Below are 25,599 nucleotides of genomic sequence, written 5' to 3'. Positions count from 1 at the left end.
TAGAAAATATAGAAACGTGTCTTCAACTAGTGATGAATCCAGAAAAGTTGGTTTGTAGGTGGACGCTGCTGATTTGAGAACAGACTGATGTGAAGTGGAAAAACAGGTTGAGTTTAAAAGGTGAGTGGTGACAACACCATGTCTGTACAAACATACAGCCTGAAATGAAGACTTTCACTTACAACCAGAAATCTGAACTTCCCTTTCTGTTTCCTGGGTTGCCATGGTGATGGAGATCCAGTATGAGAAGGGAAAAGTGGAAATATAGAAATGCACTCTGATGTTAGTAACAGTACTTTGAATCAGATGATGAAAGCTGCTCTCTGCTTCTGAGACCTGAGTAGAGTTACTGTATCTGTCAGTGCTGCTGATTTCACGGCTCCTCTTCTCAACACATCATTGTACTTCAAATATTCCAACATGAAGCTCAGTGGATGTAAGGCATCATTACCACTCACCACAGTCCACTGCTGCTACCAGGAAAGCAGCCTGAAACTCTACTGACCAAGGAGGAAGCCAGACATCAACTCAGTGCAGAAACACCATCTATAAGATGAACAGACAAGTGTGAATCCAGATTAGTTCCACATGAGCCTCATACTGTAAATAATGTGTTGACCTTCAACATGTGTTTCTTTCTATTCAGAAACCAACTTAGTATCTAAAATAACACAAGAACTGCTGTGTATGTAAAAAATAGAAATCAATAACATATGAAATGGAAAACAAGCTTATTAGTCAAAGGAAATGAATCATGGTGGTCTTAGACTGATACAGGTTAGGAAGTGAAAAATACAAACAGGAACATTCAAAGGTTTGAGGTCACTTACAAACGTCCTTATTGTGTCTTAATCTTTAAACTGTTCAAATCTTTAATTCTTAATCTGTTCTCTTCATTTGCTTTTCTTTCAAACTTTAGAACAGTAGTGTGAATATAATACATGGACAGAGTTAGTACAACCTCTTTTTATTTGTTTCTGTTGTTTTCCAGTAAAGATAAAATAAGAATCTGATCATAGCTTCATATCAGACAAATCCAACCTCAGATGAACAACAACGTAGAACTGTTTTCATGATTTATTAACAAAGATCAGCAGCTGTACACTTCTGTTCTCCAGTCTCTGTCAGTCAGTATGTTCTGTAAAATAACACTTTAATGGCTAAAAGTCCAGCTAAACCAGGCTGTTTGGAGATGAATCATCCAAATGGTAACAAAGACTAACATCAGATGGAGCTCTGTCCTGACTGCAGCTTCAGCAGGTGGAGCTGGTTAATAGTGAGTTACATAGACATGAGGGCTCTTTGGGATGTAGAGCAACAGATCACTTCACCATCAACAAACCTGAGTGATCAGTGAGAGTTGGGAAGACAGCATCTAAACACACCAGTTCACCATAATGCTCTATGAGTCTTTCCCAGATCTATTTACAAAATGCTTGACTAAGATTCAAGATTCAAGATTCAAAAAACTTTATTAATCCCAGAGGGAAATTGTTTTGCCTCATTACCATTGTTCTCAAAACAGACAGAAAGAAAAGGAACCACAACCAGGAAAGATCCAACACCAACACAAATACACAAACATAAATACACAATAACATCAATACCAAAAAACTCAATATATATACAGAATACGTAGATAGATAAATGAAATTGGGTCACAAGTATATGACAGTTTCACTTCCCCAACCCCTTACAGAGGGGGGAGGAATTGTACAGATTGATGGCCACAGGTAGAAAGGATCTCCTGTGGCACTCTGTGGAGCATTTAATGTTAATAAGTCTATGGCTGAACGTGCTCCTCTGTCCAGCCAACACACTGTGCAGTGGGTGGGAGGGGTTGTCCAGGATTGAGAGGAGTTTGGACAGCATCCTCCTCTCAGCCACAACATGTAGAGGGTCCTGCTCCACCCCCAGAACAGAGCCAGCCCTCCTAATCAGTTTGTTTAGCCTGTTAGTGTCTGACACCTTCATGTTGCTGCCCCAGCAGACCACAGCATAGAAGATGACACTGGAACCACAGACTCATAAAACATCCGCAGCATGGTGCTGCAGACGTTGAAGGACCTGAGTCTCCTCAGGAAGTACATCCGGCTCTGAGCCTTTCTGTACAATGCTGATGAGTTTTTGGTCCAGTCCAGTTTGTTGTCCAAGTACACTCCCAGGTATTTGTACTTGGACACGACCTCCACCTCCTCTCTTGAATAGAGAGAGGGATGACAGGACTCCCAGATTTCCTGAAGTCCATCACCAGCTCCTTTGTTTTATTGATGTTCAGTTGAAGATGGTTGAGTCCACACCAGTCAACAAAACTGTCCACCACTCCACGGTACTCTGTGACATCTCCACCCTGAATACATCCTACAACTGCAGAGTCATCAGAGAACTTCTGAAGATGACAGGACTCTGAGTTGTACCTGAAGTCTGAGGTGTACAGAGTGAAGAGGAATGGAGACAGAACTGTCCCCTGTGGATCACCTGTGCTACAGACCACAGTGTCAGACACACAGTTCTGCAGGCAAACGTACTGTGGCCGGTTGGTGAGGTACTCCATGATCCAGGAAGTCAGGGGAGTGTTGACCTGCATGTTTTTTAATTTCTCTCCCAGCAGTGCAGGCTGGATGATGTTGAATGCACTGGAGAAATCAAAAAACATGATCCTCACTAAGCCCCCAGGCTTTCCAGGTGGGTGTAGGTGCGATGGAGAAGGTGTATGATGGCGTCATCCACTCCAATATGGGGTTGATAAGCAAACTGGAGGGGGTCAAGTGAGGGTTTGACCAGAGGTCGGAGGGACTCCAGGATCAGCCTCTCAAAAGCCTTCATGATGTGTGATGTCAGAGCCACTGGTCTGAAGTCATTGAGGGATGTGGGACGTGGCGTCTTATTCACTGGAACCAGGCACGACTTGTTCCACCCTAGAGGAACTCTCTCCAGGTGCAGGCTGAGATTGAAGATGTGTTGGAGAACAACACATAGCTGAGGAGCACAGGCTTTCAGCACCCTTGGGCTGACTCCATCAGGACCTGCAGCCTTTGTGGGGTGAAGCCTGTGCAGCTCTCTTCTCCCCACAAAGGCTGCAGGTCCTGATGGAGTCAGAACAAATATGTTTTCAGCCTAGACTTAAACACTGGGATTGTGTCTCAGTCCCCGAACGCTATTTGGAAGGCTATTCCATAACTTTGGGGCTTTGTAAGAAAAGACTCTGCCCCCAGCTGTAGTTTTTATGACACGAGGTACTGACAGGCAGCCAGCATCCTTTGAGCGAAGTAGGCGTGGTGGATCATAAGACACTAGCAGTTCACTTAGATAATGCGGCGCAAGACTGTTTAATGCTTTAAATGTCAAAAGTAGTATTTTAAAATCAATGCGTAATTTCTCAGGGAGCCAACGAAGTGTAGGTAAGATAAGCATGATGTGCTCATATCTTCTGGTTAATAGTGAGTTATAGGTGGAGTGGAATCAGTAACACACTCATTAATGTGGAGCTGAGTCTGTAAGAGTAGTTTTGGTGTCACAGTCACAGGTTTGACTAACAGAGGACTAAAAGTGTAGAATAATGTGTATGACTATAGCGCCTCCTAGTGGTGGAATCAAAACAGACGTACACAAACACCTTCTCTGAACATCTGTTGTGAGCATATTGATCAATGATCATTTCCGTATCTGATATTTGTTTTTAGAAGAATTTAAAGCAGCATGAAGCCTAAAAAAATACAGGGATCAGTTACTGTTGTTACATTGTTCATCATTATCCTGTGTAAATCCGTTATCATTCATATGACATGGACAGATAGAAAATAATGGTCATTGTATTATTACCAGACTCTTTGATGTTTTAAGATCTAAATATTGTACTGACAGTAATTCATCAAATAACTTCTACTATTAATAACTGAAAGAGTTTCCAAAAAGGTTTAAAAATCACAACTAAACTAAAAAATCATTGACACAAATCAGAGACAACAGAAAAAAACTGTGTTTCTACTGTTTACCTACAAACACGTTGAACCTAAACCTTTCCCGACTCACATAGATGGTTTAGAACTTTAGGGTTCAGTGTTTCAGTGTAGTTTTACTCTCAGACTAAACTGTTTGTTTAGTCACATTTTAGTCAAACCTTTTATTTAGTTTAGTTTGGTTTTATGTCATGTTTCAGTCATAGGTTTTCATGTCATTTCATGATGCAGTCAGTGACTTTGTGAATTTGTTTCTCAGGCTTTAATAATCTGGAACATAGAAATAATATTTACTTCTTATTTAACCTGCAGGTACAGGAACGTGTTAAAAGCAAGTGAAATATGTATAACAATGAAAACTGAATAAAAAATCACAGTCTAATTATCATTGGACAATCCAGCTGACTGACAGCATCTGAATATGTCGACAGGTGATTGGTGCAGTTATCTAGATCTAACTGTGCAGTGTTGTAGTCCCTGACTGGGACAGCATCCTGTGACAAGTCATTCTGTCCTACTTACACTCAACAGTAACAGAATGAATGTTGGTGATGGACACGAGTCAGAACAGCAACACACAGTGGATCACAGCTGCTGCTATGAGGCCGTGTAGCTGCAGACCTCAGACGTCAGAGAGCTGAGGCCTGACCAGCCCAACATATATTGAAGCTGATTAGTGAACGTGTTGATTAAACTTATTAATTAAGTTAGCAGAGGCTATGGGTATGGGTCAAGCAGGTTAAGTGGAGTCCTGGTTCTGAGCTTTATAGGTGCAGGTTTGCAAAACTGGACCTGTGTGAAAGATGCACAGACACAGGGGACGGTCAACTGGATCAATGCAAATAATATTAGTAATAATAATAATCCTTTATTGGATAATCCTCCTATTGAGGTGCCAAAGCTTAAGGATTCAGTATCTTCTCCAAGAACCCTTCAACACAAGAATCAGGGAGAAAACACAAATCAACCCACAGACCCTGTGGTTCGTGGACAACTGCTCTACCTCCTGAGCCATGGTCACAGAATACTGGTTAAAAAAGAAAACAACCTCCAGTGTTTTAAGATGAGGACTGAGATCTAGATTGTCTGCTGCAACAGAGCCAATGATTTCATCTCATCATCAGTCTTCACAGTTTGCTGAACATGGTGAGATTTCACCATAGTTTAGTTATTTTTTAAATTAAAGTTGTCTTTAAAATTTAATTCTTAAGTAAAAGAATAATCAACAAATAAAAATAACAACATTCAACACTGCTTGTGTGCTTTGTCTATGTCTGGAGGATTCAAAGGGCTGGCCACTAGGGGGCAGACTAGGGCCTAATCATCATCTGGACGTTGAAGTTCTTCTTTGTGAATCTCTGTCCTGAGAGAAAGAAGAAGATTGAACAATGGGAACATTGGACATTGTGTGTACTGTCAGACTGATTATTTTTTTGTTTGATTATCAAACTAATCTATTTACACTAATGTCAATTTTACACATTTCACTGCAAAATACAAAATACGACATGACACCAACCAGCTTTATTATGTGCTGTATGACTTCAACATGCAGTGAACGTGCACTACTAATGAAGGATCCAGTGCTCAGTTCCATCAGTGACACTACAACTTTGTAGGTTTGTTACAAATTCAGAAACATTTTATTCTAAACAACAGTTTGTCCAAAACTACTCATGTTCTTTCTCTTTGTGTAATTCTTCATCAATTAAATACAGAACTGCTCATGTTGTTATGTTGTTGCTGCTACAGCCTCATGTGGTCTGGTCTTATATTACTGAGTCTGTTCTCTAACCACTCAACTCTTCTTTACCTGAGCTGTTGTTACTCTACGACACCTCTTATGATGCACAGTCACTCTGAAAACTCGGGACCACCAGTAGAAATGTCTCCTGTGACCACAAATACCATGGATCAATAACAAATGAAGCCCCTTCAGTTGTCTACAATGGTCCTGTTGTCCTAACCTGTGAGATCTTGTGGTGGTGTGATTCTTCCTGTGCTCTCTGTAGTTTAGAGTAGTGGCCAGTTTGTGGACGACTGATCTACAACGTTGACCTCTGGTCCATGTGGTTCCTCCCTGATATCCACATGACTTTGCCTTTGTTCATTTGGTGGTTTAGTTTTTCTGTTTTAATTCAGTTCATGATGGTTCACTTAGTGTAAAATGTTAAATATCTGATTGTGAAACAAAGAAACTTTGTCTAATCACAGTGATTATATTGTCCTGGTTCAGCCTGAAAGTCTTTTAATCAGTTTATTTCTCTATTCTCCGTTTTTTTAATATCACCTTCAGCTGCAGATTGTTTCTTCTTCCTCTTCTTCTTACCTGTCTCTCTGGCAGCAGGTCATTAGGAACCAGACCAGCAGTCCTCTGACAGAGCCCTGTCTCTCTGTCCCCTCTTGTTCTACCTGTTGTTGTCTAAAAGAGATCTGTGCATGTGTCTGTCTAGGAGTGATTCCTGGAATGGTTCCTCTCTGTGGATTGTCTTTTATTCTCAGTTAAGTACAGGACACTAAGAGAAGTGAGGAAACGTCCTGCTCATGGACATCTTGCTATTGCTCTGTAGACACCTGAACTCACCTGCAGCTCTGGAGCTCCTTCACTCTCTCAGCCACACCATCTCATCCACGACTGTGATCATCTAGACTCTGTAAGTTTCTTAAAATCATTTAATCATTGTCAACTTCCATCAAGCTCTTATCTTTCTGTCTCTGTGTAGATTACAAGGTCCTCCATCATTAGAGGGAGCTCTCAAAGCACCATCCAGTCTGGAGAAGCTACGTCACTTCCTGATTTATTCATTAGTGGACAGTTGAGTAAGTAACAGGTCTGCCACAGCTTTGACAGGAGTGTGATTGTGACTGAAGCTCATTTATTAACTTGGGGGAGATTCACAGGAAGTGGACTGTGGCTGGAGTCGGTGATTCTCTCAGGAAACTTCCAGCACTTCATGCTTCCCTCTGCTGACGAGCTTTATGGAGATGATTTCATTTTCCAGCAGGACTTGGCACCTGCCCACACTGCTAAAAGTACCAATACCTGGTTTAATGTTTAATGGACTCAGTGGACTTGATCGACCAGCTAACTAGTCTGATCTATGGGGTTTAGTCAAGAGGAAGATGAGACACCAGACCCAAGAATGTGGACGGACTGAATCATCAAAGCAACCTGGGCTTCATGCTTTATTAAAATACAAAGATTTAGTTTATATGTCTTTAAGCCTGCAGAACCAGGCTTTCATATAATAAAGTATTTTATAATAACACAGTACAACTTCAGTTCTTCTGTCTGCTGCTGTCAGTGTTGTTGAGCTGATTGTTTAAATTCAAAGCCCACTGGAAACATACATAACCACTGATATAATCTATTACAGCAATTCATGTTTGATTAAATATAGAGAGAGTGTATATGAAATGTTAAAGACAGAACCAGACTTTTATAAAATAAACTCTAATAAAAACAGTTCATCTTCAGCCCTGTTGTCCACTGGCCTCACTGTAAGGATTCAGGTTCCACTGGAAAACTTCTCTGTAGCAGAACTTTCTCCCTCTCTCAGTCTGGACTCTGTGAAACATGCAGATGAGAAAACTTAATGAAGTGTGATTAGTTCTTATGTCTGAGGTGGTGTTGTGATAAAACCTGTCTGAAGGTCACAGTTTGTTCTTTTCTCTGTTCATCATTTAATCAATAAAACAAGAAAAAAACAACAAAACAATGAAGAACAAACTTACATGTAGCCCTTCTTTGGACAGGAGCTGTGGGTCTTGGTTATTTTAGCTATAACCTTTATTGGTATCTTGATGGTAGAAAAGCCAAAGCAGCAGGAACCAAGTTGTGTTAACTCCAAGCTGCCTGATCTGTTATAAAGATAAATAGATAAAGTCAATACAAACATGTTAGTAATAAACTAACATGAGTCACTAACAGAGTTCACTCACGTGTGGCGTCACAGCAGTAAACAGTGAACAGCAGCAGGACCAGAGTGAAGCAGAGAGTCTTCATGATGCTGTCAGTGAAAAGTTAATGATGATGATCCTCTAGTCGTCTCTCTTCTGTGATCCATTCTCAGCTCTGTCTTCAATACAAATCATGTCTCTGTGGAACTGAAAGTGGGATTTCAGCTTTTTACTGTGAAGAAAAACTCAAACTCTGCTGCTGTTTTCAACAAGGAGGGAAGTTACAGAACAGAGACACATCCCAGCTTTAGTGTAGAGTCAAGCTTCTGTTCCTCATTTACTCTGTGTTTACTTCTTCATTTATGTTTAGTCAGCGGAAAGGTTTATGTTGAACATTCACATTTATCACAGTTTCACATCAACACACAAAGAAAATAAATGTTATTGTGATTCAATTTAAATTGAAGGATTGTTATTGAGCTAATCTGTTCTTAGCTCAATAACAGAACCCCTAGATTAAGTGGTCGGGGTGGTGGTGTTGCTGTGGTCTTTAAAAATCAATTCAATTGCTTAATGCTATCACTTAAACAGGTTCACAGCTTTGAAGCTCTGTCGTTTCTTATCCACTGCTCTGTTCCTGTATGTTGTACTGTCATCTACCGCCCACCAAAAACAAATGGTAACTCAGAATTTTTCCAGTATGTTTCTGACATTGTTGTGAGGTATAATAAGGTCATTATCGCTGGAGACTTTAACCTTCATATTGATACTAACACTAATACTCTAGCAAATGATTTTATCAGTCTTACTGAATCTCTCAACCTGGTTCAACACGTCAAAGGTCCGACCCATAACCAGGGCCACACCCTTGACTTGATATTCACTTTAGGTTTGACTCTAAATTCCATTGAGTTAAAGGACTCCATCTCTGATCATAAATGTGTCTTATTTGATACTTGTCTTCATCCAATCACTGTACCTCAAAAATTCACAGTTAAACGCCGTCTATTTAACAGCCAGTCAGCAGCAAAGCTCACTAGCACCTTTTCCATGTTGAAGCAGGGTATTTCTTGCGCATCACATGTTGATGATATCGTCCGCCTTTTCAATAATATTTGTGCCTCTGTCCCGTAAAGACACCAACAAACAGCCTTGGATAGATGTCAGCATTCGTTGCTGTAAAGCTGAGTGTAGGAAAGCTGAGCGAAGATGGAAGAAAACTGGACTTCAATTGAGTTATGAAGCTATGAAAGACTTACTACTAGATTAGAATTCTAAGGTAAAGAATACCAGGGCTAAATACTTCTCAGACCTGATCACTGCTCACTTCAGACTGTTGACAAGTTAGTAAACCCAACCCCTCCTAGCATCCCGGCTGAAAGTGATGCAGCGTGTGAGAAGTTCTTAACCTATTTTAATGATAAAATAGAATCAATCAGAGCTTCTGTCATCCCCAACTCCTCATTAGTCATAGTCTCACACCCTTTTAGAGAATGCACTTTAAGCCAGTTTCCATCCCCCTGACCTTATTTGAGCTACTACAAACTGTCTCTAAAATGAAACCGTCTTCCAGCCCAGTTGATGTCATCCCAACTAAGTTCTTAATCTCGATCATTGATTCGCTTGCCCCCTCTCTTCTGAATATTTTCAATACTTCTCTGTCCACTGGGATTTTGCCAGATTATTTTAAAATTGCATGTGTGCAACCTTTTTTGAAAAAACCTGGTCTAGATCCCTCAACCCCCGAAAACTACAGACCAATCTCCAAACTACCCTTCATATCAAAGATTTTAGAAAAGTACGTGTAGGAATAGAGCACATACCAGTGTCAGAGACCAACGTTTTGTTGCTCTCTGACACTGGTATGTGCTCTATTCTTGTCCTCCTTGATCTTAGTGCTGCTTTTGATACAGTAAACCACCAAATTTTGTAAGACCGGCTAAAGGACTGCGCTGGAATAGAAGGTACTGCACTGGACTGGTTCTCCTCAAACCTGTCCGATAGATCATTTTGTGTTACCGTTAACTACTGCAAGTCATCTTTTTCTCCTGTGAAGTACGGAGTCCCACAAGGTTCAGTGCTGGGGCCAATCTTGTTCTCTTGGTATATGCTCTCTTTCTTTTCATTGCTATGCTGATGTCATCAGCTGGTGTTTGATAATAAACTTAACTTCGAGCATCATGTCACAAAGCTTGTTCAGACATGTTTTTATCATCTTAGAAATATCTCCAAAATACGTTCAATTCTTTCTTTTCATGACACTGAAGTAATCTTACACGCATTTATTTCCTCACGCCTTGATTATTGCAACAGTCTGTTCACCTGTCTCAGTCAGAAATCTATTAATCGGCTTCAGATTCTTCAGAATTCAGCTGCAAGACTCTTAACTAGAAAAAGAAAATACGATCACATCACTCCTGTATTAGCTTCCTTACACTGGCTGCCAGTAAGTTTTAGGATTGATTTTAAGATTTTATTAATAACTTTTAAAGCTCTGCATGGCCTTTCCCCCAGCTATTTATCCCAGCTTTTAAAGCCTTATGAGCCTGCACGTAGCCTGAGATCCTCTGGTAGAAATCTTCTATATGTCCCTGATGTCAGAATGACTACTAGAGGTGACAGAGCCTTTTCAGTTAGAGCCCCCAAACTCTGGAACAACTTACCCGAGGAAATAAGATCAGCTGACTCTGTAACATCTTTTAAATCTCTCCTTAAAACATACCTCTACCGGCGAGCCTTTTGCGATCTTCTGTAAGCTAAAACAAATCTGTCCTTGGGAAGACTCTCCATTAGATTACAATGTCTTTACATTGGAACTGGTCTCCCCAAGGACCGATGTGGCAGTTGTTGGGAGTTGTGTTGTATTATTGTTTTGTTTGCATAACTGTTTCCTGCTCCCCAACCGGTCAAGGCAGATGGCGGTTTAACTTGAGCCTGGTTCTGCTGGAGGTTTCTTCCTCTAGGGGGAGTGCATCTGTTCAATAGGACAGGTCAGTAATGTTTTTTTAAAATATAGAAACATGTCTTTAACTACTGATGAATCCAGAAAAGTTGGTTTGTAGGTGGAAGCTGCCGATTTGAGAACAGACTGATGTGAAGTGGAAAAACAGGTTGAGTTTAAAAGGTGAGTGGTGACAACACCATGTCTGTACAAACATACAGCCTGAAATGAAGACTTTCACTTACAACCAGAAATCTGAACTACCCTTTCTGTTTCCTGGGTTGCCATGGTAATGGAGATCCAATATGAGAAGGGAAAAGTGGAAATATAGAAATTCACTCTTATGTTAGTAACAGTACTTTGAATCAGATGATGAAAGCTGCTCTCTGCTTCTGAGACCTGAGTAGAGTTACTGTCTCTGTCAGTGCTGCTGATTTCACAGCTCCTCTTCTCAACACATCATTGTAGTTCAAATATTTATATATTTCATTTGAATATTGAATTGTAAAGTCTCTGATACAAACCCAATTTCCAAAAAATTGCAATAAAATCTAACATCTGTTTCTGTTCCAATTTCTACACGTTTGATGATGCAACAAACTCTCAAAAAACTTGAAACAGAGGTAAAATAAGAGTTCTAGTAACTCTAGATGATTCCAACATGGGAGTGTTCAATGGGAACAAGTGAGGGGATAGTAGCTGGATATAATAAGAGCCTTCAACAAAGGTTTGTGTTTCCAACTCATTTACTGTTTTTCAGCATCTACAGTTCACGATGTTGGGAGAGGATCCATGTGTCAGTGTGTAAAGACCACTGATGAGTGTGTGACCCTCAAGCCCTCAGGCAGCACTGGATTAGAAATAGTCTGTAATGAATTCAGTCACAGGGGTTTTCTAAAATCATTACCACTCACCACAGTCCATTGCTGCAACCAGGAAAGCAGCCTGAAACTCTACTTGCCAAGGAGGAAGCCAGACATCAACTCAGTGCAGAAACACCATCTATAAGATATAAGAATCACTGTGTATGTAAAAAATAGAAATCAATAACATATGAAATGGAAAACTAGCTTATTGGTCAAAGGAATTAGTGAGGAAATGAATCATGGTGGTCTTAGACTGATACAGGTTAGGAAGTGAAAAATACAAACAGGAACATTCAAAGATTTGAGGTCACTTACAAGACTTATTGTGTCTTAATCTTTAAACTGTTCAAATCTTTAATTCTTCATCTGTTCTCTTCATTTGATTTTCTTTCAAACTTTAGAACAGTAGTGTGAATATAATACATGGACAGAGTTAGTACAACCTCTTTTCATTTGTTTCTGTTGTTTTCCAGTAAAGATAGAAGAAGAATCTGATCATAGCTTCATATCAGACAAATCCAACCTCAGATGAACAACAACGTAGAACTGTTTTCATGATTTATTAACAAAGATCAGCAGCTGTACACTTCTGTTCTCCAGTCTCTGTCAGTCAGTATGTTCTGTAAAATAACACTTTAATGGCTAAAAGTCCAACTAAACCAGGCTGTTTGGAGATGAATCATCCAAATGGTAACAAAGACTAACATCAGATGGAGCTCTGTCCTGACTGCAGCTTCAGCAGGTGGAGCTGGTTAATAGTGAGTTACAGGTGGAGTGGAATCAGTAACACACTCATTAATGTGGACCTGAGTCAGTAAGAGTAGTGTTGGTGTCACAGTCACAGGTTTGACTAACAGAGGACTAAAAGTGTGGAATAATATGTATGCCTACAGCTCCTCCTTGTGGAGGAATCAAAATAGACACTTTATGTTAGAGTGGACTTGTATTCTTCTGTTACTCCTACTTTTAATAACTGCTGAAACAGTTTAAAGAGAGATATAAAAATCACAAAACTAAAACTAAACTCTTTTTTGTGTCACATTTAGTCAAAAAAAAAATTTCTGTTGTCAAGTCTGTTTACTGTGCTTCTTTAAAACTGTAAAACAGTTAATGAGTATATACTGGTATCTATGAGTAGCATTTATTTCACTCAGCATTTCAAGTTGAAAGACCTCAAGTTAAAGCAATTCATGTTGACAACTTGTTTAATCAACACATTTTAAATATTTAGATTAAGCTAATGAGGAAAGTTGAGTTGATTTCACTAAATTCCTGTTTCTAGTTTTTCTACCATCACTTTGTGTGTCAGCTTAGAAATGTTGTGTTTGTTGATATTTGTAATTTGTGACCATTTCTGACAACTTTATGAAGTAATATACTGCTTCTGCCCTCAAAGGAAATACTGTTCTTTTTTTGCCATTGTACACCTCGTCTATAAAGATCAGAGGAACAGGTCACAGATCCGTGTGGTTAGGTACGTGGAGAATTATGTAATGTGTGTTCAGTCAGCTAGTTGTTTAGCAGCCAGTTTCACCTGAAACCACTCACCACTCACTTTTAATCTTTATGTTATGTAATCCAACCAAAAAACTACCAACCTGCAAGAGCTGGAATGCTAGTGAACCTGCCCAGAAGTGAAAATGAGTGAGACTGAAAGTGTTTGGAGATAGCGATCACATCACACCTGGTATAAACCAAACCCAGAATTCAAAAAGAGCCTTGTACAGTCCATCATGAAGGTGGCAGTGTCATGTTGTGGGTATGCTTTACCACTACATTACTACACTAATACATACCGTAAACTTGATCCCTTACCAAATACATGTATTTTAAACTAATATTTACTATAATCCAGTTATTAACAACAAAGTCTAAAAACTCTTCAGTGAAAATTCTGCAGCTCTTCAATAACCTAGAATAAGGTTAGCTACTATTGTTTCCCATGCATGCTCGGCTACATGTGAAGCAACTATCCTTCACTGGTAAGAAAAATCCCCCACAGACCAGCAGCTTCTTTCGATACTATCAGGACGCAGAGGTTTAGTTGATCAGGTCTGTAAATGCTAAAACCTCATTGATCTTTATCACAATGAACAAACAGGCAATGGTGTCATTTTGTGCAAAACAAAGCTGAAACTGCTGCAGATATGTTTTTTTTTTTTTAACCACCAACAAGACTTAACAACAAGATTATTTACAGTTCAAAACGTCTGAATCTCATCATGTTCTTTCTCTTCAGAAATGAAATTGTTAAGCAATGAAATGCACCACTGCTCCTGTCGTTTGCTGCTAGAGCCTCATTTGGTCTGGTAAGAACATTTACAGAGGTTAATGATATCCAATGTTTAATAGATTCTGATCTATTGATGAATGTATGTTACTGAGTCAAGGCCCTAACCACATGACTTTTGTATAACTGTGCTACAACTGCTTGTTTCACTACCTTTTATGGTGTTGGCCTACAGTTATTCCGTAATGTGACCACTTTTAGATAGGATTGTAATGACAAGTCAACAAGTCTGCTGTGAACACAACTGACTTGTTTGAAAAGTAATATGTTTGACCTCACAACAAATAAATCACCTTCAAACACCTAAAATGGCGTCTTTGTTCTGGCAACTAACATCTAGTTGTACTGTCTCTGAAATCATAATATAAATTTGCACGAAAATGCTGAATGAGCTTGATAGTAATGACATAAACATATATTTACATGAAGTAACATATAATATAGTTTTTGCCCTCTGAGACAAATTTGTCTTTTAGTTACTGTTTGCCGTAGTTAAAGGTCAAATAGGAATCCGTGTGGATAGCTACTTGTAGTTTTCAATCAGCAGGGCGTGCTGAAAGAGTTGAAGTAAACAGTAAAGTAAAGTTTTACAGACATTGTCAGTAAGTATGTTCTGCAAAATGAAACTTTAATGATTAAAAGGAAAACAAAGCAAGGCTGTACAGGTTTTCATTATAAATGATTAACACTCATAGCTGCACTGAAATCACACTACAAATCCAATAATACAGTGATATAGGTTGGTAACATGTGATGGAGCTCCGGCATGACTGAAGGTTCCACAGATAGAGCTGGTTGATAGTGAGGACTCTCACTGATCTCTGTTCTGCCGCTGTTCATAAGCTTTCTTGGCCCAGTCTAGAGTCTGGCTCACACAGATGTATCCTCTGCGAGTATTGAACCTGCAGAAAAATCAGAGAATGTTAAAGTTGAGTCTGTATGAGTAAGAGTATCGTGGTAACATAAAACAAGACACTTTGTGTTAGAGTGAAGCACAGACATACACAAACGCCTTCTCCGAACATTTGCTGTGAGTCTTGGCGATGGAGATAATTTCTGTCTTGGGTATTTTTTTGCCAAAGAAGCTATAGCAGCATGAACCAGGTGGTGTTTTACTCACTCCACGAGCTGTAAGAGAACAAACAAAATAGGAGGATCAGTTAGTTTTATTTGATCAGTATGTCTGCAGCAGTTTTACACAATAAAGGTATTCATGAGGTATAAATAGACAGCAAAAATACAATTAATAATGGTTAGTGTAGAGTAGAATGTATAATGTTATTTTGTCATTTATTATATTTAAATACACAGTGATCATTCATTTCAGTTCTGTGCTGTGGATCCAGTATCATTAATGTATGAGTAAGACTATTCTAAGAAAATACAGTTTACAGATAATTGAGTTGATTTTTTTTCTTTTTTAATTTTTACCACCTTGACTTGTCCTGTAGTCAAGGTCGCCAGAGCCAAGTATGTTCTGCACATGTCTGAAGAATTCTTATGCCAAATTACCTTCCTGACACAACCTCCTCAATGTTATTTTGGGCTTGGGACCAGAACTGGTGCACAAGCTTGTGAAACCTCAGTCTCAGTGTCTGTTGTTTTGTTTTTTTTTTGTTAGTTTGTTTGTTTGGTCAGGATGAGTTGGGTGGCAAACCACTGACCATTGAGTTGATGGACAACCACTCTAACCAACCAATAATATGACAGAAATGAAGTCATGCAACTAAATATCAATACAAATCCCCTCCACTAAGCATTAAAAGGTTAAGTTCTGCAAATTATTCTTTTTATTTTTTATTATAAAAATGTTTTAATAATTTTATTATTCTGCAGTTCTGTAAATGATTAAAACCTTGTTCAACTTGGAAATAGACATATCAATTAATTATGGAAACTGATCTTGAGTCAGCTTAACACATTAATTTGACTGAACTGTTTACTCAAATATACAGTCAACACAGATCGTCTCAACACAACTTAAATATTTAAATTAAGCTAATGAGGAAAGTTGAGTTGATTTCACTAAATTCCTATGTGCAGTTTAACAGAGTAGCTGACAGACTTACGCGTGGCAGCGCAGTAGTAAAGAGTGATGAGCAGCAGCAGTCCCACTGTGAAGCTGAGAGTCTTCATGATGTCTTCAGTGTAGAACGGATGATGCTCTTGTGTCTCTGCTGTCTGGACTGATCTGCTCTGATCACTGACTTATAACTGCATCCTCATCTGCATATTCGTGGCAATTCTAAGAAAACTGGTGATCTCTTGAACAATCCTACGCCTTTTTGAGGTCACCACTAGCCGGCCAATAGAGTGGGTGCTGTTACAAGTTTAGGTGGCAGGAAGTCTGAGGAATTCACCCACCGATCTTTATCACAATGAGAAAAGAGTTTGTAGTCTTGTTTTGTGCACAACACTGCTGTTACTGTGTGTTGTATATTTGTACATTTCTCTCCAAACTTTTAAATATAACAGTTGACTAATGCTCATCAAAAGAAAGCAGAATTTAGGGATGGTATTAGCCAGGTGATGAGCAGTAAAGTCACATTTTTTTCTCAGAGTCTTGAAACTATGACACCAGAGGAGTTTACCAGTGTTTGGAAAACTCCAAAATGAGCTTTAATTTCCATCTAATCATTCTACCACAGTATTCTGAATGATAGAGTTTCTCTAAGGTGTGCAGATTATCTTGATTCTTGCTACGCTATGACACACAACCATCTTTTGCTATCTTTTCCACTAGATTAATCTACCGGCTTATCACACCTTTCTGTGAAAAAATTAGCAAAAGTGAGTGTACCTAATGACAATATGAAGCTACAGCAAAGAATTTGAATACTTTTTTGTACATTTCATTATTATTTCAGAAGGTTTCATTGTTTTAAATTTAAAAAAAACAGCAAATGAAAAAAAGTTTCATTTGCTGGTTTGAAGAGACATAAGTCTGACCTCACAAGACACAAGACATGCTGGTTAAATAGTGATTCTAAGACTGTTCGAGGGCTTGAATGTGATGTGAATCGTTGTCTGTCTCTGTATGCCCTGTGAGATCATTACACGGAGCAATGCTGCCTCATTTTGAATTAAAAATAAAAACCAACACAAAGTCACAATAGGTCTGAATAAGTCCCTTTAACTGGGTATTTCTTTAATTCAGACAGTTTACACAGTGAAGATGAGTGTTTTGTCTCGCATTGTGGTGTCTTTCAGATCCTCTGAGACATGTTTTTAAAAAGTCTGGGAAGAGGTGTTATCTGTATCTGTACAGTTAGAATCTGTGAACCATGCTTCCAAAGTAAAAAATCGAATTACTCATTTGCAGCATTTATACACAGATATCTAGTAACCACTTTTAAAGTCCTACACTTGTCCCTGATTATGGAAGGAACCAGGTTTCTCTTAACGAGTAACGTGTAAACACTCTTCAGTGACTGCAGACACAGTGAGCCAGAAATCAGCTCCATACAGGTAACAAGCTGAGATGCTCTGACATCACAGTATTCCATTTTATCTATGCTGGTCAGTATAAGTCATAACTGATAAGTTAGAATACACACCAACATTATCTATTACAACCATTAATGCTTTATTGAAATACAAAGATTTAGTATATATGTCTTTAAGCCTGCAAAACCAGGCTTTCATATAATAAAGCATGATATAATAATGCAGTACAACTTCAGTTCTTCTGTCTGCTGCTGTCAGTGTTGTATAAATTCAAAACCCTGTCTGATGCAGACTTCAAAATGTCAACATATTCCTATTTCATGTTGCGCGAAATAAGAAGATGAAGAAAAATGTGCAATACAACAAAACAAGTAGACTATATAAACTAAATGTCTAAGTTTTAAATGGTTATGTTGTGACATGAATAAAGACACTGGGCTGACAGTAAACCTTTTATGATGATTAATGAAAGTTTGGTTATAATTATTTAACATTTTTAAAAGTAAAACCCAGAATACTTGTTCTCATTAAATCAAGCTACATTAAAAAAAAATATTGTTATATTATCACTTTAATTTCAAATAAGTTAAGAGAGAAGTTAAGAAAATGTAATGTGGAGAAACGTAAACGTAAGAAATTAAGTGAAATCACCTCAACTGAAATCTTTTTTGGAGTTTGTTGCCTTAAACTTTTGCATTTTCTTTTTCAGTAACCCAGATTATAAGCAACTATATTTTCACTATATGAAAATCCACCACCGACCAGCACCTTCTCTTGATGCTATCAAGACAGTTCTGCAAATGCTAAAACCTCACATCACATAAACCGATCATTATCACTATAAGAAAACAGTTTGTGGTGTTGTTTTGTGCACAACGCTGCTGGAACTGCTGTTTCTCTGTGTTGTATATTTGCATATTTCTCTTCAAACTATTAAATATTACACATGACTCAAGATCAGCTAAAGGAAGAGAGAAAGAAAAAAATGTTTTTTCTCATCAAAAATGAAGTAGAATTCCTAAGAAATGAATTGCACCACTGCTCATGTTATTATTATTACAACAAAAAGCTTCAGACCCCTGAATTTCTTGTACGTTTTACTACATTGTACCATGATGTTTCACTGAAGGGATGATATTAGTCAGGTGATGAGCATCTTTTGCTATGTTTTCTACTAGATGAATCTACTGGCTCATCACACCTTGCTATGAAGAAATTAGCAAAAGTGAGTGTACCTAATGACAATTTGAAGCTACAGCAAAGAATCTGAATACTTTTTTGTACATTTTCTAACTGTAAGTTTAATTGTTTGATTTTTAATTCCTTTTGTCATTTCATGTTGTAGATGATTTAGTACTTTTTTACAAAACAGTTAAATATGCAAAAAGTGATTTGTTTTTTTTTTTGTGAAAATTTGCATATTTCCCAACATGAGAGAGAATTTTGCTGCTACAACCCCACCTGGTCTGGTATGACCAGTCATAGCAGCCAATGTTAGCTCTTTGATTCAGATTTCTAACCCCATGACTCTTCTTTAACTGTTTTTGATATAAAATTACTGTGAACCCCCAGCAGACAACCAGTAGTCAATGCAATTACAAATCAACATGGCTCCTGTGACCACAAATGCTATGTGTCATTTGTTGGTTTAAAGAGACATAAGTCTGACCTCACAAGACACAAAGCACCCGCAGGTGGTTAAAATGTTTCTGTTGTTGTTAGTACAGTGACAGTAGGTGGTCACAACTAGAAGGTCATGGGTGTGAACCCACTGGCCAGCCATGGCTTTCTGGTGTTGTCTGTGATTCTTCCGCTTTCTTGCCACAGTTCAAATGCATGCTGGTTAATTGGTGACTCTAAGATTGTTTGTAGACTTGAATGTGATGTGATGTGAGTTGTTGTCTGTCTTTTACCACCTGTTTGATGGACAGAGTCTGGTGCGGTGGCTTTGACCAATCTGCAGCTACTCAGCTCCAGACAGGTATACTGCTGATCAGTGGTCAGCATAAGTCATAACTGATAAGTCAGAATACACAAAACATTATCCATTACAACCATTAATGCTTTATTGAAATACAAAGGTCTCTGTAATTTTTCTCTATTCATCACTAAAGCAAACAGAAAAACAGAAATACAGTGAAGCACAAACTTACATGAAGGCCTTGTTTAGGCAGAAGCTGTGAGTCTTGGTGATATTAGTCACAAACTTTGGTGGCACTTTGACTGTAGAAAAGTCAAAGCAGCAGGCATCAGGCTGTATGGCCAACAGTCCGGGAGCTGTTATGAAGATTAATGGATAAAGTCAATACAAACATGTCAGTTAGAAACTAACATGATGAGTCACAGATTTCACTCACTTGCGTCACAGCAGTAAACAGTGAACAGCAGCAGGACCAGAGCGAAGCAGAGAGTCTTCATGATGCTGGCAGTGAAAAGATGATGATGATGCTCTTCTTCTGTCTTTGCTGTGATCGCCTCTCAGCTCTGCCTCTCATATAAATCCTGTCCATCCAACCAATCAGCATTTCTGTCCAAATTAATCCTACTACGGAACATCGGGCCAGAGTTCCCGGACATATTCACAGCTTTCCACTACGAAGAAAAACACTTCTAATGTCTTGGTCAGGGAGGGAAGTTACACTAAAGGGAGAGACCACAGCTTTACTGCTGAGATGTAATCACGTCCTGTACCAGGAAAAATCAGTTCCTCATTGGCAGTTTGCACATCTTGACTTGCGTTGTTAGTTAATGGAAAGGTTATGCTAAACATTTATATTTATTGTATAATTTTAGAAGAACAAGAAACGCACAAAGAACAGAAACTGGTTTCATTTTTATAACACTCATATTTTCAAGAAACATTCTATAGTTAGTTTTACAGAACGTTAATAAATTCTAGAGAATAAAAAGTTGAAACCTCGTTCTAACACCCTAGCTACAACTTTAGAAATATCAAATTAACTCAACTTATTAATATAAGTTGATAAAATAACAACTTAAATTTCCCAATGTACAGAGTTAGAGAAAACATTGATGGTACAAACTCGTTGTGCGTCTTTAATAAAGGTCATGGTTGCAACCATTTATTATTGCTTTTATTTGTTATTTTAAGTACAATATCAACAGTGCAAACCATGATGAAGGCTGGGAAAACCTTAACATTACGGTTTAGTGCTTATCTTTGTACAATGGCTACAGCTGAAGCCAGTTTGTCACATTAAGTGCTGGTTCCATTAATCTGTTTAAAGAGTTTGCTCATCAGATGGACGGGTTACATTTTTGTGGGTGGTTATGGTTAATGAGTGTCCAATAATGTCTAATAAATAAATCTTCTAAGAAATTATTTGAAAATGGGACAAGACCCATTGGTTATGTTGTTATTCCAGTGAGCCTGAACCACTTAAGGGGTTCACCCTCCTCCCCATAGCAAAACTTATGAAGAAGCAGGCCCAAGCAGGAGTACTCGTTTTAGAGGAACATAGGAGCAGGTTATGAAGGAATTTGCTGCACCCACACAAAAGACAAAGTGTGGTGCAACCTAAGCTGAACATAGCTATAGTTAATGTCATCTCTTTATCAAAACAGACGGGAAGTACACACTTCCTCTAGAAACAAGATTTGACTTTTATATAGACCATGAAGACTTATGCTACTGTTCATGTAGCACACAGTGAGAGATTGTCTGAGTCAGAAGCATTCTCACAATGGAAAAAACTTGATTTCTGAGCCCTATGTAGAACTTGCTGGAGGAATGATGTCACATACAGGAGATCACATTCTGACATTACCCAGACTGTGATAGGGGGCTCAAAGGATAAAATCAGGGTAATCTCCGGGGTGTCGTACTCAACTAGGTGATATCTAAATATGTTCATGCTTCCAGTCTATGTCTGTAAGGTAATGTGCAAAGGTATTGTAACTGTAACCTAACAGCTAATGGTAGCTTTGCACAGGAGATTAGCTATGTGGAGTGAGTGATGCAGCTGCAGAAACAGGGTTGAGGAGGCAAAGTGCAAGGGGGGTTTCTATACTCCTGACTATGTTTTGGTTCTTAGAAAGTCTTCTGAAATAAGTTATAGGGACATTAAGTTGAAACAACAAGTTATAGTTTACAGTGTAGATTTTTATCGGTATAGAGGTCTCACCTCTCTGTACTGTGTACTTCATGTGTTGAGGGTACAATAAGTGTGAACGTGTGGTTGTTTTTTACTTTAAAGGCTTGACTGAACTGAAAAATTCCCAGTTATCATATGTGGTATCAAGCCAAATAAAAATGGTGGTTTAATTTGCCCACATTTTACAAATTTTTTCTCACATTGGCAATGTGGTATAGATAAATAGTAATAAGCTACATGGCATCAGCTTGTCTTGTCAGTAACAATGTCTCAATCACTCTGCAGTTGACAGAGCTTCCTGCCATAAGTCTTCACTACAGTAGAATGATTTTTTAGCCTGAGAAGTTATCTCCAGTAATACTGTGTATACAGTGAGACTGTCTGCTTAATGGTAGCCTTTTAAAAAAGTCCTTTAAAAGAAATATTAATTTAATATATAAATATAAGTCTATTTGTAATTAAAAGGGATGAATGCCTAAATGATTTATTAAGTTTTGTTTAAGGCTCTCTGTCTGATATTTAAGAACATGCATGTTAGTAATAAAGTCTTTAATCAGACAGGTTAAAAATAACCACTATAAAATCCTACAGGTTTTTGCCTCCCCCAGGGTAAACTACACTACTGGTTTATCATGAGTCATTTGGCCTCTTTTATGCAAATCTGTGTTTTGCAGATTCAAATAATGGAGCGACCATGATGTTCATGAGATCTTATCACAGCTGTTTTTAAATGTGTCTACAAAACCACGCTTAGCAATGCATGTGTGGCCTACTTAGAGCACTTTCACGTTTATGTTTGCAAACCTCATTAGTTTCCTCATGATAATCATCTGCATTTCATATACACGGTAAAAAGTTTCCACCATAAAGCCCTTTATATAACATACAATGTTGTATAAAATATAACAAGATTAAATTATGTTTTTTGTTTTTGAAAATTTACACAGAATGCTCTTTCATGTCCAAGAGAAAATTGAACTTTACAAAGTATTACTAACTCATTAAAATATAAAACCCCCTTTGAATCAGTCTTTACTGTAGTACATATTGATTTTCAGCAGAAATGACAGCACTGAACCTAGGTAATGTGTAACTCTTGGACAAAAATAGATCTTCTCCAAGTTTCACTTCTCTTACAGAATGCAATAGATTTTCTTGCTGAATTTCTCCATTTTGGCACTTTCATTTTACCCTCTGCATTCACAAGCCTTTCGGTGCCTACTGGCAAAAACTACCCCAGAGCATGATGCTGCCACCACTATATTTTTGGTTGATTTAGTGTATAATGATTAAAAAAGCTTAATTTAGGCCTCGTCAGCCCAAATAAACTTCGTCAAGTTGACTTCAGAGTCTCCCAAATGCCTTTTGGAGGCATTTGGCAAATGGTTATTTTATCTTTGCCACCCTACCATAAAACTTCAACTGGAGGAACCTAGGCAATAGTTGTATGCACAGACTCTTTTACTTTAGTTTGAAACTCTATCAGAGTTGCTTGGAGTGTTCTTTTGTGTTCATGGTGTAGATTTTGACCAGGATCCCTGACAAAAAGGGAGAATAACCATCTAGTAAATTCACTTCATCTCAGTTGGACACCATGTATTTAGAACACTACATGCTAGTGATGATGTGCTAAAAGCTCAAACACTAGAAACACCACCAGACAAGAACACATAAAGCAATATGATACAGGGTAATAAAAAAGGCTAGTTAAAAGCCAAGCTAAAAATAACAAAAACTAAAATAGCACAAAATAGCAAAATAGCAGTAGTCTAAAACCAATAAAAAGTTCATCTGAAATATTTGGCTGCTTGCTAATGTTAGTGCTGTTGCTACCAAAGCGGCTGTTGCTGGTTTGGGATTTCTTATGGAGGTCTATGTTTCTCTGTAGCGGCTAATATTAATGCCGCTGGACTAATGTTAGTGCTGCTGTGTTGGCAGCGGCTGATGCTGGTTCTCCTGTGCTCCTAACTTCCACCTCTGCTCTAGCTTAGTCCTCTTCATTTTCCTCCCCACCATAGTCATTTTGCAAACCACCATCCTGTGTTGTCTGGCAAACACTCTCCCCTACTAATACTTTGCAGTCATTGATCTCTTTCAGATTACAACATTGGCACAAGACATAGTCCACCTAAGTGCTTCTACCTTCACCTTATGTTCTTGCCTCTTCTGGAAAAAAGTATTTACTACAGCAGTTTCCATCCCGCAAAGTCAACCACTATCAGTTCTATTGCGTTCCTGTCCTGAAAACCTGCCCATCACAATCTCATCACGTCTGTTCCTTTCACCAACATGTCTGCATCACATCATTGCATTTACATTTAGTTATTTGGCAGACACTTTTATCCAAAGCGACTTACAAGTGAGATACAAAGCAGGCAAAATATAGCCAAGGAGAAGAACTATAAAGTAAAGTACTATAGGGAGAGCTGCTTCTGTTACATGGGGTATAAGTGCCATTTTTGTTTTTGTTTTGCTTTTTATAAAGTTTTAAGTGCAGAGAAAGATTCAAGTTTCACCATTGTGGAACCAAGGTTTTGCCTGGGACCTTATAAAGTGATGTGAGGGGAACACAAGACATTGTTTACATGCAGAGCAAAGTGGGCAGGAAGGATAGTAGATTTGGATGAGGGAGTTCAGATAAGTCTGGGCCATTGGGTTGACCACTTTGTAGGCAAGGATCAGGTATGTGACCCCAATACGGGCAGCTACAGGAATCCAATGCAAAAATCTGCAGAGTTGTGTAGCTTGTGTCTTTTTTGGCTGATCAAAAATGAGACATGCTGCTGCATTTGCGATCATCCGGAGAGGTTTTATGGTGCATGCTTGTAACCCTCTCAGTAAGACATTGCTGTAGTCAAGCCGAGGTATGACCAGAGCCTGCACAATGAGTTAGTTGTGTTGTATAGTCCAAAAGGTAGGGTCTCATCTTTCTGATGTTGGAAAGGGCAAATCTGCATCCCCTTGAGACAGAGGAGATGTGGTCGGTAAGGCTCAGTTGATCGTCAATGATCACTGGAAAGACAAAAAATTGGAGTGGATTGGTTGAGCTGAAGGTGTCTCTCTCATCCAAGCAGCAATGTTGACAAGGCATGCAGAGATGCAAAGTGAGACAGTGGAGTCAGCCAGTGGAAAGGACAGGAAACACTGTGTGTCATCAGCATAGCAATGTTAAGAAAAGCCATGCAACCAGATAATGGAACCTAGGGATGTAGTATAGATGAAAAAGAGTAGGGGACCAAGAACGGAGTGGAGTGGGGTGATCTGGTTCCTCTCAAGGTTTCTTCCTGTTGCCTTCTCAGGGAGTTTTTCCTTGCCACTGTCGCCCTCGGCTTGCTCATCAGGGACAATCACATTATTATGACTCATACACATACACTGTTCATGTACTGTTCTTTGGTTGTGTAAAGCTGCTTTGTGACAATGTCAATTGTAAAAAGCGCTCTACAAATAAAATTGAATTGAATTGAATTGAATCTGGGACTGCTTAAATGGGAGATGGAAAAGTTGCCTGTTGTGAGAGATGTGTTTATAATTTGTGCAATGTACGGAATTAGTGTGGATGCAGTTGTTTGAAGGAGGGTGGAGGTGATAGGATCAAGAGTACAGGTAGTAGAGTTATTTGAGAGGAGGAGGGTGGATGCATCATTGTTGGTCAGAGTGGCAAACGAGGCGAGCAATGTGTTGTTAGATAAAGTTGGTGGTATGTCTGTGTTTGAATAAGAGAACTGAGCTGATGGCTTACCCCTGATTGGTGAGAAGGTGGCAAAGTTATCAGCAATGAGAGAGGTGGTGGGGTGACGTGGAGAGGTGTAGAGCAGTGACTTGAAAGGGGAAAAAATCTTCCTGGTGTCAGTGGTGTTGCTGAATTTGTCCTGGTAGTAGTCTGTTTCCGCCTTAGCAATGCTGTGAGAAAATGATGTTAGTAGGCTCTGTCTGTTAGAGCAACTGGAGTCTTGGACTTGTACCACTTTTTCTTAGCACTTTCTAAGCCCGGTGCATTGTTCACAGATCTGGTCAGTCAGCCATAAATTAGGCACTGATGTAATGGCAGGCCTTGAAGCCAGTGAAGAGTGACTCGAAG

The 25,599-nt window shown here is 38.8% G+C and overlaps 1 protein-coding gene across 1 annotated transcript; it reads right to left on the bottom strand.

Annotated features, from left to right (window-relative positions):
* Window positions 1–14,563: 14,563 nt before the first annotated feature.
* LOC113165970 (C-C motif chemokine 4-like) lies at window positions 14,564–16,196 on the bottom strand. The gene is made up of 3 exons (XM_026365819.1): window positions 16,026–16,196; window positions 14,961–15,084; window positions 14,564–14,858 (listed from the first exon to the last, which is right to left on the bottom strand). Exons 1-3 carry the CDS (start codon window positions 16,090–16,092, stop codon window positions 14,768–14,770), a joined length of 282 nt encoding a protein of 93 aa, XP_026221604.1. The 5' UTR covers window positions 16,093–16,196; the 3' UTR covers window positions 14,564–14,767.
* Between the last annotated feature and the right edge of the window lie 9,403 nt (window positions 16,197–25,599).

The sequence above is a fragment of the Anabas testudineus genome, chromosome 6 (assembly GCF_900324465.2).
Source record: "Anabas testudineus chromosome 6, fAnaTes1.2, whole genome shotgun sequence".
Lineage (NCBI taxonomy): Eukaryota > Metazoa > Chordata > Actinopteri > Anabantiformes > Anabantidae > Anabas > Anabas testudineus.
Note: the sequence above shows the minus strand (reverse complement) of the source record. Positions and strands in the feature narration are given on the sequence as shown.